The 12,085-nt window shown below is 45.7% G+C and overlaps 1 protein-coding gene across 1 annotated transcript in view; it reads right to left on the bottom strand.

Moving 5' to 3' along the window:
- Positions 1 to 12,085, bottom strand: part of dcc (DCC netrin 1 receptor) — a 279,414-nt gene that overhangs the window by 59,959 nt on the left and 207,370 nt on the right. The window contains exons 23-25 of the mRNA XM_029444368.1: positions 7,654 to 7,816; positions 6,234 to 6,457; positions 5,855 to 5,971 (exon numbers count right to left, since the gene is read on the bottom strand). Of these exons, the coding sequence (XP_029300228.1) occupies positions 5,855 to 5,971; positions 6,234 to 6,457; positions 7,654 to 7,816 (504 nt within the window). The remainder of the gene's footprint in view (positions 1 to 5,854; positions 5,972 to 6,233; positions 6,458 to 7,653; positions 7,817 to 12,085) is intronic.

The following is a 12,085-nucleotide window of genomic DNA, read 5'->3' as shown; positions in this document are numbered from 1 at the left end:
GATTCGGATGCACTGGGCAATAAGAGAGTCCAGACCTGTGGGAAATTCCAATGGTGCTAGCTCATCCTTGATACGATCCGAGAGTCCACTCCTGAATGCGTCGAACAACGCCTGCTCATTCCATCCACTGTCGGCCGCCAATGTACGGAATCCCACAGCATAGTCCAAAGTCAGCCGGTTCCCCTGTCGAATACTGGTGAGTGCACGGGCTGCCTCTCGACCCGGAGCCGTGTGGTCGAAGATCTTCCTTAGAGTCTCTGTGAAGGCTCCTAAGGATTGACAAATTGGTGCCTCCCTGGCCCATTCTGCCGTAGCCCAAGCTACCTGACAGGTAAGAAATCACATACGCCACCTTGGAACGCTCAGTTGGAAAAGAAGCAGCTTGTAATTCAAAATGTAAATAACATTGGGTTAAGAACGCTCTGCAATTCTCCAAATCTCTCCGGAGAAGCGTTCGGGTCTGGAGAGACGAATCATTGACGGAAGGGATGACCACCGCACCTTGACCGGTAGCGGCCTGGCCCCGCGGCGTGGCCATCGCAGTTAATAGTGACTGGACGCATGTCCCCAGCTGTTGGAGCTGCTTGGCCAGCTGGTCCACTTGACCACCTATGTCGCTCTGGAATGCCGTCTGATTGTCTGTCAGAGACCTCACTCCGACGCACAGGGATGACAGCTGCTCATCCAGATTGTGGAGACGAATGCCTTGAGCACCGAGCACCATCTTAACCTTCTCAGAGTCGGCTGAGTCCATGTCTTTGGCCAGTTTGTACTGTAACGGTACGATCAAGACAGAAGGGAGGTGGGACTCAATTGCACGACACAGAGGCAGATAAATGTTGAATGGAACTTGTCTTTACTGAAAACTTTGCAGTTGCTATGGTACACGCATAGACAGTTGAACATACAAAGTATCAAGGGGTAATCCAGGAGCAGAGTCGGGTCACGGAAACAGGTTTGGTACACGGGCAGATACTCAGTGTAACAGCACAGCAGACAAGGATCAGGCAAAGGCAGAATCGAGTCACGGAAACAAGGTCGAGGAAGCCGGGGAATCAAACGATTGGGAAACAGGAAACAGGAAGACGGGACTAATGCTGGAACTCTTGACATCGAAGTACGAAGACGAACTGGCAACTAGAGACAAACAACACGGACTCTATATACACACCAAGAAGTGAGAAGGAACGAGACACAGGTGAGGACACTAATGAACAGATTGGGAACACCTGGGGGTAGGAAGTAGAAACAACAGAGAACAGGTAATTAACAAAATAAAACAGGAAGTACAAACACAACACAAAACATCTAACGAACAGGCCGAGACCTAATACCGACGAGTACTTCCTTGCGATGGCAGAGTCGGGGAACATGTCCGCTACAGTGCGACTGAAATCATCGCAGAAGCTGAAGGCTACATTGTTTTTAACGCAAAGAATCAACATCTTTCCCTCAGCTTTGGTCACTTTGCCACGGCTCTGCCACCTCACCGAGAGTCTGACTGCCCGGTTGACCTACTTCCGGGCGCTGCACATCCAAAGGGTCATTTGTATTCCCTGTCTGCGCCAGAGAGAGAGACCATGAGGGAGTACATCGAGGGAGCCTTGAAAGCTGGGATTATTCGTCCTTCGTCTTCACCCGCTGGTGCGGGATTCTTTTTCATGGAGCAGAAGGACAAGTCCTTACGACCCTGTATTGACTATCGAGGTTTGAACAAAATCACTGTGAAGAATCGGTATCCCCTTCCACTTATTTCTTTGGCATTTGAGCTGTTACAAGGGGCCAAGATATTCACCAAACTGGACCTACGCAACGCGTATCATTTGGTGAGGATAAGGGAGGGGGATGAGTGGAAGACCGCATTCAATACTCCCAGTGGACACCACGAATACCTTGTAATGCCTTTTGGACTGACCAACGCTGCAGACCCACATACAGCACGTCGGTCAAGTGTTACGATGCCTTCTCGACAACCTGCTGTTTGTCAAGGCGGAGAAATGTAAGTTCCACGTCAAGACTGTTTAGTTTCTGGGATTTATCATCGCTAAGGATAGCATTCGAATGGATGAGGCGAAGATCAGTGCGGTTACTCAGTGGCCTACCCCCACCAGTCGGAAGCTGCTGCAAAGGTTCCTGGGGTTTTCTAACTTTTATCGAAGATTCATTAGGAATTACAGCACTGTCGCAGCGCCTCTACACGCCTTGACCTCGCTTTCTGTCAAGTTCTGTTGGAATGAGGGGGCTGAGAAGGCATTTCAACGACTGAAGACAAGCTTTGTTTCCGCTCCCATCCTGACCTTGCCAGACCCCCAGAGACAGTTTGTGGTGGAGGTGGACGCGTCAGATGTGGGGGTGGGAGCAGTTCTGTCCCAACGATCTGTTTCAGACAATAAATTGCACCCATGTGCATTTTTGTCCAAGAAGCTGTCACCAGCAGAAAGAAATTACGATGTCGGCAACAGGGAGTTACTTGCCATTAAGGTGGCGCTCGAAGAGTGGCGACACTGGCTGGAAGCAGCAGAGCAGCCATTCCTGGTTCTTACGGACCACAAGAACTTGCAGTACATTCAGTCGGCGAAGAGACTGAATTCCCGGCAAGCCCGATGGGCTTTGTTTTTCACCCGCTTCAAGTTCACACTAACCTATCGGCCGGGGTCTACGAACACTAAGGTGGACGCACTATCCCGCCATTTTGATCCCAACCCGACCCTCAGACTCCCTTCATTCGTGTTGCCGCCTTCTCCTGTTGTGGGAGCGGTAACCTGGGGAATCAAGGAGAAGGTAAGAAAGGCCAATATAGACATTCAGATTCCTGAGGGGGTCCCAATAATCGTCTGTTTGTGCCAGCGCAGTTGTGCCCACAGGTGATTCATTGGGCCCATACATCCCTCGTTTCCTGTCATCCCGGTGTTCGGAGGACCCTGTTCGTCATTCGGTAGCGGTTCTGGTGGCCGTCCATGGAGAGGGCGGTCAGGGAGTACGTGGCTGCCTGTCCGGTGTGTGCACGCAACAAGTCCTCATGTCAACCGCCATCAGGTCTTCTACGACCCCTTCAAGTGCCACATCGTCCTTGGGCAGAGATTTCTATGGATTTCGCCACTGGACTACCCATTTCAGAGGGACAATCCACTATCCTAACCGTGGTTGACAGGTTCAGTAAAATGGCACATTTCATTGCATTGCCCAAACTTCCGTCGCCGAAAGAGACGGCGGAGTTACTTCTCTCTCAGGTGTTCCGGATCCATGGTTTCCCGAGGGATGTGGTTTCCGATCGGGGTCCTCAATTTGTCTCTCGTTTTTGGAAATATTTTTGTGAACTTTTGGGAGCCAAGGTTAGCCTTACATCTGGGTACCATCCCCAGTCAAACGGACAGTCTGAGAGGATAAACCAGGAGTTAGAGACTTGTCTACGGTGTCTCATCTCCCAGAACCCCACAACCTGGAGCAAGCACCTAATCTGGGTTGAGTATGCCCATAATACCTTACCTGTCTCTTCTTCTGGTTTGTCCCCTTTCCAGTGTGCATATGGGTATCAGCCACCTCTGTTTCCGGACCAGGAGTTGGAGGCCAGTGTTCCGTCAGCCCAAGCTATGGTTCGTCATTGTCGTCGGATGTGGAGTCGGGCAAGACAAGCTCTCCTCCGCAGCTCCGCCACCTATAAAAGGGCAGCTGATAAGAGGAGAATCCCTGCACCCAGTTATGCTCCAGGACAGAGGGTGTGGTTGTCCACCAAGGACCTTCCTCTACGGGTGGAGTCACGCAAATTGGCTCCACGGTTTGTGGGCCCGTTCCCGATCTCCAGAGTCATCAACCCTGTAGTAGTGAGGCTGCAATTACCACGGTCCATGAGAGTACACCCCACCTTTCATGTGTCTAGAATAAAACCTGTAAAGGAGAGTAATTTGGTTCCCACAACCAAACCCCTACCTCCCCCCCGGTTCTTCGAGGGGGGGAACGTCTACACGGTCAAGCGTCTCCTGACGGTGAGAAAGAGGGGCAGGGGTCGTCAATAGATGGATGAGGAGAGACAGTGGGTGGCTACCAAGAACATTGTGGACAATACTCTGATCCAGGATTTCCACCGCCAGCATCCTGATGCACCTGGGACGTCAGGTGCCGTCCCTGGGGGGGGGGGGGTACTATTAGGTCTCGGCCTGTTCGTTAGATGTTTTGTGTTGTGTTTGTACTTCCTGTTTTATTTAGTTAATTACCTGTTCTCTGTTGTTTCTACTTCCTACCCCCAGGTGTTCCCAATCTGTTCGTTAGTGTCCTCACCTGTATCTCGTTCCCTCTCACTTCTTGGTGTGTATATAGAGTCTGTTTTGTTTGTCTCTCGTTGCCAGTTTGTCTTCGTACTTCGATGTCAAGAGTTCCAGCATTAGTCCCGTCTTCCTGTTTCCTGTTTCCCAAGCATTTGATTCCCTGGCTTCCTCGACCTTGTTTCCGTGACTCGATTCTGCCCTTGCCTGATCCTTGTCTGCTGTGCTGTTACGCTGAGTATCTGCCCGTGTACCAAACCTGTTTCCGTGACCCGACTCTGCTCCTGGATTACCCCTTGATACTTTGTATGTTCAACTGTCAACTGTCAACTGGCAACTGCAAAGTTTTCAGTAAAGACCAGTTCCATTCAACATTTATCTGCCTCTGTGTCGTGCAATTGAGTCCCACCTCCCTTCTGTCTTGATCGTACCGTTACAGTCGGGGAAACAAAAGCCACACAACTTCATCCATCATCAAATAAATTGATGATAATAACTCATATAAAATACATAAATCTTATAAAGTCTGTACAAGTAATACATACTTTAAATAAACATGTATTTCCTGAATGTATATACCCGTCCCTTATGTGTTTACGTTTACATTGGTGGCTGAGAGCAGTTAAGATATGGGCGGAGTCCGGCAAAGAAATTCCCTTATTTTTAATGTTGAAATGTTGAAAGGTATGGACTAGCGGGGATTTCAAACAGTCCGTCTCAGCATTAAAAGGGTCGGCGAGGAACGTAATCTGTGACCTTTTCAGCTGTAGATCATGGAATGGGGTTGCAAAGTTTTCGTGCAGGGTTTCAACCAATGTTGCATTTCAGCTTGTCCGCTTGCAGAGAGGGAAAATGCGCTAATTTTCCCTTTTGAAGAAGTGTCTTACACAGTTTCAGTTTGTCAACACACGCAAATACACTTTGCACTAGGTAAGGCAGCATTTTTATATGAATATGAACTCTCCCACTCTAATAAAACATCATATGTTGGTCTTCATATTTTCGCTTAGCTGTGTATTTTTTCCCTGCCATTTTAGGATCGAACTCAGATGGTCAGATAGTGTTTACTCTACCATAGGTTTTTCCCCCCTCGAAGGTGATTGGTTCACTGCATCGCAGGCATTTTTGTAATTGGCTCTTGGCCCACATCAAAATTAGACGCACTGTCATGCTCTCATACTGACAGCACACATACACACACTCACAAATAAAATTCGATATGAACTGAAGAGCCGCATGAAACTGGGCAAAGAGCCGCATGCGGCTTGAGAGCCGCGGGTTGGCCACCCCTGCTCTAGCATCATCAGGTAACATTAGCATTTGTCCAATACTTTGGTTCATGCCAAATACCTTCAAAACGATGAAAATGGTAAATATTATACCTGCTTAACATCAGCAAGTTAGCATTGCCATTGTGAGCATGTTAGCATTTAAGTACCCTCACAGAGCTGCTGGCATGGCTGTACACTCTTTTTGGCTGCTGAAAATATTTGTGCAAAGAAAAACACTGTTAAAGGATCTCCTTAGAGGCAAGGAACACACACACACACACACACACACACACACACACACACACACACGGTTGTGTTACTTACGTGTGTTGCCCGGCTGTGAGTCCATAGGAATCATCATTTTGCCTCGTGTTCCCCTCCTGCCAGCCAGGGAGCGCTCCAGAGTGGAGATACTGCTTGAGGCCTCGTCACCGTCAGCTCCTGGAACATCAACACATTCAAATATAAAAGCAGGGATTCAAATATTTTCTCTACCGCGTTAGTTCCGCTAACTACCTACAACTATGATAAATCATTTATATACTGTTACTTAATACACTTATGATGAATCAGGCTTCATTATGCAGCTAATGTAAACAAATGTAATGTAAAACAATGTAACAAGTTAACAAAAGTAAGTAATGGTTCTTTTAATAACAAATAAGTGGATAAATAAATGAATGAATCAGCATCCATCCTGTACCTGAGTGGCTACTCTTGCTGCCCATCTGGCTCTCTGATTGGCTGTGTGCAACCTGGGGGAGGTCCTGGCAAGACTGGTTGGGAGAATCACAGCCAGATGGGGCGACGCTGGGAACTTTCTCCATGTTCTTCATCTCCATCTCCTCATGATGGATCCAGAGGTCAGGAGGCCGCAAGTCCTTCTGGCTGCCCTTCCTCTTACTGGCACTATGGCTCGCTCTCTTCCTGCATAGAGGACGAGATAGGTGAGGAAGTCAGTGGGATGTAAGGTAAACATGTGAAGGGGGACTGACTGATGGATTGATGCTAGTGGACAACACAGTGAATCATGGGTAGACTGCTATTAGAATCATGTCGTTAGGCAACTCTCCAATTACTCAATCCATTATAAAATAAGATTAACCTGGATTATACTGACTATAACCTGTCATAAATAGATTGCAAAATAATACCAACTGAAATGTCATGAACTGGATCATGAAATAATGTTGACCAAAACATAATGAACTGATATAAGGCAAAACTGATATTTTACCAATGGGATTATGAAATAATCATTTTTTAAGAGATTATATATTACACAATAATAACAACAACAGAAACATCAAAAACTGGATTATAAAATAATTCCAATTGAACATCATGAACTGGATCATGAAATAAAACAAAATTGACGTTTAACAAATGGGAAAATAACGTGTCATGAACTGGATTATACAATAATTCTGTCGGAAACAACATGAACCAGATAATAAAGTGTCGTCTGAACTATCAGGAATTGCATTACAACATATTAGAGTCTGAATAGTCATACCTGGATTATTAAATACAACAAACTGAAATTTACTGAAGTATAATCCTTAAAATGTTTATGAATTAAACTGCAATTTTGATGCTAATACTAATATCCATTACATGTGTTTCCATGCTGACGTTTCTTCACTATATAGCAGCCTTCTAATGGTGGTGAGTGGAAGTGTTGTTTTTTTTACTCTTTGCTCTAGTATCAAACTGCACTTTCTGTAAATGTGTAACCATAGAAGTTGCAAAAATAATAATGTAATGTGGATTAGAAAAGAACAATTATCAAAACATCATGAAAAGGATTATAAAATAAAACCAATGTGGCAAACTCCTACGAAATAATACTAATACCTGAAATGGATTATAAACACAACACTCACTGAAACCGGAGGAATGGGATTAAACCGAAGTATTTAAGGTCTATCCCAGGTTTGGCTATGATAGACAAACATCCTTTCTGATTTGGCACACATTTTGAATACTGTTTCAGTTGGAAGGAACACATTTGAAACAAAATTTCTATGAAAACACTAAACAACCCAAGAGATCATTAACCTTCGGCCTTGTTACCATGACCAATGTTTCCTGCCATCACACAGAGGAATGAAATGTCTTACTTCCTCTGATGGGCGGAGGAGCGCCGGGTGCAGATGAGTGCCACGATGACAACCACGACCACAGTGATGGCTCCCACGGAAACTACGATGATGACCAGGAGGTTACTATTCTTTTGAGGCGTGGCACTGCCGTGAGGTGGACGCATCTGACCAATGGGAGACTCTGAAATACGCATGAAAGAGTAGTGAAGGTAAGAAAATATTAAACACTGTACAAAAAGATCTACGGCAGATTAACTGTTGAGTCAGGAGTTTTTCCTCATCTGAATGAAGAGTTTAAGGATGATTAAATCAATTAATCGAATAGAAATAAGAGTCTAAATGTTTTTATCTGATTGTTCATCTATCCATCTATCCATCAATCCATCGTTTACCGCTTATCCGGGGTTGGGTCGCGGGGGCAGCAACTCCAGTAGGGAACCCCAATCTTCCCTTTCCCGGGCCAAATCCACCAACACCGACTGGGGGATCTGGAGGCGTTCCCAGGCCAGCAAAGGGATATAATCTCTCCACCGAGACCTGGGTTTTTCCCGGGGTCTCCTCTCAGCGGGACGTGCCTGGAACACCTCCCTAGGGAGGCGCCCAGGTGGCATCCTTACTAGATGCCCGAAGCACCTCAACTGGCTCCTCTCAACGCAAAGAATCTGCAGCTCTACTCCGAGTCTCTCACGGATAACCCTATCTCTAAGGGAGACACCATCCACCCGTCTGAGAAAGATTTTGGCCGCTTGTACCTGCAATCTCTTTCCTTTGGTCATGACCCATCCTTCATGACCATAGGCTGGGAATGAAGATCGACCGGTAGATCGAGAGCTATGCATTCTGGCTCTGCTCTCTTTTCATCACAACAGTGCGGTAAAGGGAATGCAATACCGCCCCCGCAGCTCCGATTCTCCGGCCAATCTCTTATCCCCGAGGTACTTGAACTCCTAGACTTGGGGTAAGGACTCATTCCCTACCTGGAGTAGGCAATCCACCGGTTATCTGCTGAGAGCCATGGCCTCAGATTTTGAGGTGCTGAACCGCATCCCAATCACTTCACACTCGGCTGCAAACTTGACTGCTGAAGGTCACATACCGATGATGCCATCAAGACCACATCATCTGCAAAGAGCAGCGATGAGATCCGCAGACCCCTCTCCTCCACGACTACGTCTCGATATCCTGTCCATAAATATCACAAACAGGATTGATGATAAAGCGCAGCCCTGGCGGAGGCCAACATCCACAGGGAACGAGTCCGATTTACAGCCGAGTATCCGGACACAACTCTCGCTTTGGGCATACAGGGATTGGATGGCCCTCAGAAGTGACCCCCTTACCACATACTCCCGCAGCACCTCCCGCAGTATCACCCAGGGGACCCGGTCATACACCTTCTCCAGATCCACAAAACACATAGACCGGAAGTCAGCAGGGTCCCACCCTTGCTGTACACAGCTTGGATGGTTCCCCGCTTCCCCCTTCTGAGGTACCGGATGGTTTTCCAGAAGCACCTTGGTGGCAACCGAAAGTCCTTCTCCATAGCTTCTCCGAACGTTTCCCACACCCGCTGCTTTGCCTCTGCCACGGCTTCCGCCCTTCAAACCCGTCGGGTTTAAAGGGTAACATAACCCGGAAGAACTTCTTCAGTCGGACGGCTTATCTGACCACCGGGGTTCGAGGGTTACCGCCCCTTGAGGCACCTAAGACTTTGAGACCACAGCTCCTCAGTGCAGCTTCAGCAATGGAGGCTTTGAAAATCACCCACTAAGGTCTAATGCACCCAACCTCCACAGGGATGCCTGAAAAGCTCCGCCGGAGGTGTGAGTTGAAGATCTCCTGGACAGGGGCTTCCTTCAAACGTTCCCAGTTCACCCGCACCATGATTCTGTTCATTCACTTTATTTAAGTCTTTTAATTAAAAGTGTACCGTCCATATTCAAAATAAAATCACTTATTTAGCCAAATTACATGCTTCTGTTTTAAATTTAAGGGATTTAAAAACACAGCTAGAAAATGAAAGCTTCCATTATTACACCCTCTGAAAACACACAACTGCTGCTGCTGTCCCACTCAATACACAATGTGTGTGTGTGTGTGTGTCTGTGTGTGTATATGAGTGGTGTATGTGTGTGTGTGTTTGTGTGTGTGCGTGTGTGTGTGTGAGTGTATGACAGGTGTAAAGGGAGAAAGGGGAATTGATGACACGCTCTGTCATTCATTAACTCGACCTTGGAGCAGAGAGAAAATGGGAAACACAGGAGGAGTATGAAGTCTGGAGAGGAAAGGAAAGTGCGTTAAATGGAGAGAAAGAGAGAGCGGGAGAAAAGGAGGAAGTCGGAGAGGGGGAAAAAGGATGATAGAGAGGGTGAGAGAAAGAGAAAGGGCATACCAGTAGGTGGAAGAGAGGAGAGAGGGAGGAGATGGAGGAAAGACAGATTAAGAAAAACACGTGCGAGAGAGGCACTTTACCTCTTTCACCTCACTCTCTCTTTCTCGCTCTTTCCATTCGGTCGTCTCTTTCAATGAAAACCACAATCCATCACAGCCTACAGCTGCAGCACAGGGACCGCATTATCACTTTCTTTTCTTTCTTTAAGTTAGATTTCATCATCTTTTTTCCCTTTTCAAAACAAGTTTCATGTCATTTCAAACAGAATCTTGACCTTTTGCTGACTTCAAGGTGGTGCTAGAGTGAAGGTCCTGGAGGTCATTCAAATAAAAAGGAGGAGCGCCCCAAAATACCTCTGGGGAGCAGGAAATGTGATTGCAATCTAACTGGAAGTTGTTGAGATATTAGTGTATGAACGAGTCTGCTGCTTCCACATGCACCACCCTCACCCACGTTGTTAGATCCGAGTTAAATTAATACATTAGACTTCTACCACATTAATGTAATCAAAGTTCAGCTGAAACCCAAGCACACCTGCTATAATCTTGCTCTGCTAGCTACCCGCCTAACAGTCAAGTGGTTTTATATAATGGGTGGGGTTGGCTTGTCACCCCAAATCACATGTGATTAAATACATGTATGATACCGGGCCAGAATTCAGCAAAAACATTTTTAGTTTTATAGGAAAAGAAAAGAGGGATTTTGATATAAAAATGTTAAAAAAAAAAAAGAATATGTGATATGGTTGCTATCATTGTTATACGTATATATTAAACCCTTTGTAAATCATACAGATAACTAATGCTATAGAACTTTCTTTATTATCTAGTTTGACAGTCAGTCATAACTAAACAAGAACTTAAATGAATGAATCTAGCAATAAAAAACTATTAAACTATATAAACTATGTCTATTCTGAGCTACTGTAGAAACAGCCGTTTAAGGTGATTATACACTAATGAAAACAGTATATAGTTATAAAAATTATATTCTATTTGCGCCAAAAATCCCCCTAAATCCTACTCCCTTGTCCTTTAGTACAAATGTGAAGCTTTTCGTGTGAGGTCAGCTGTTATACCTCTGTTACAGTTCCAGATAGGGGAGGACCCAAATGCAGTACACAGGCGAGGTTAAACAAAAAGCTTAATAATTAGCTTTATTTGCAAAAAGCTAATCCAAATCCAAAACAAGGTAACAAGTAAAAAAACACAAACAATGAAGACACGAGGGTAACACGAGTAGCACGAGGGTAGCACGAGGGTAGCACGAGGGTAGCACAAGGGTAGCACAAGGTGGCCTTCCGTGTCGAGGCTTCGAAGCGGGTGTCGAGTAATATAGGAAGATTTTTGTGAAGCGTGTATCGATGCTTGTGTTGATGACGTATGTGATGACGTTCAAAGCCTCGCGAACCTGCCGTACCACGTGACTGATTCAGGAACTGGTTCGCGGGTTTGGTGTGCGATTCGAAATATAAGGGGGAGCGAACCGCAAATGATCCCCCATCACAATTTGTGTGGACTTGGGACTTTATTGCGCGTTTGTTTGCAATTTATTCAAGAAATTTTGCCCTGTCTGGGAACATTTTGAGCTTCTCTCACCTAATAAGGTATGCCCATAGTAATAATAACTAGCATAATATACTGTAAATAAATGTGACATCACAGCGTATCCCTTGTTCTAATGTCATTCTTCTCATTTCTGGTATTTTAAAAGGTGAAGTGTCTGTTGTGTTCAAAAGAACTTGGATACAACAATAACACCTCATCTATGCTGATGTAATATAAGTAAAGTCACAAACCAAGTAACACAAGCACATTCACATAACAACCCTCTCCCCAATTTGTTTCCACATTCCCTTTTGACCCCGCCATTGACAGACACCATATTAATAAATCCATAATTTATGTATTACCATCACAAACATCATTCATTCATTTATTAAATTCAAAGCTTCACACACCAAAGCCATGCCATTATAATCAGTCTACCGGTTTTACATTTATTGTCCACTTGATGGCACAGTAGAGCAAATAAAGCACCATGAAGCTTCGGCCCATG

The sequence above is a fragment of the Cottoperca gobio genome, chromosome 12, assembly GCF_900634415.1.
Source record: "Cottoperca gobio chromosome 12, fCotGob3.1, whole genome shotgun sequence".
Taxonomy (NCBI): Eukaryota; Metazoa; Chordata; class Actinopteri; order Perciformes; family Bovichtidae; genus Cottoperca; species Cottoperca gobio.
This window is presented reverse-complemented; position numbering and strand designations above follow the sequence as displayed.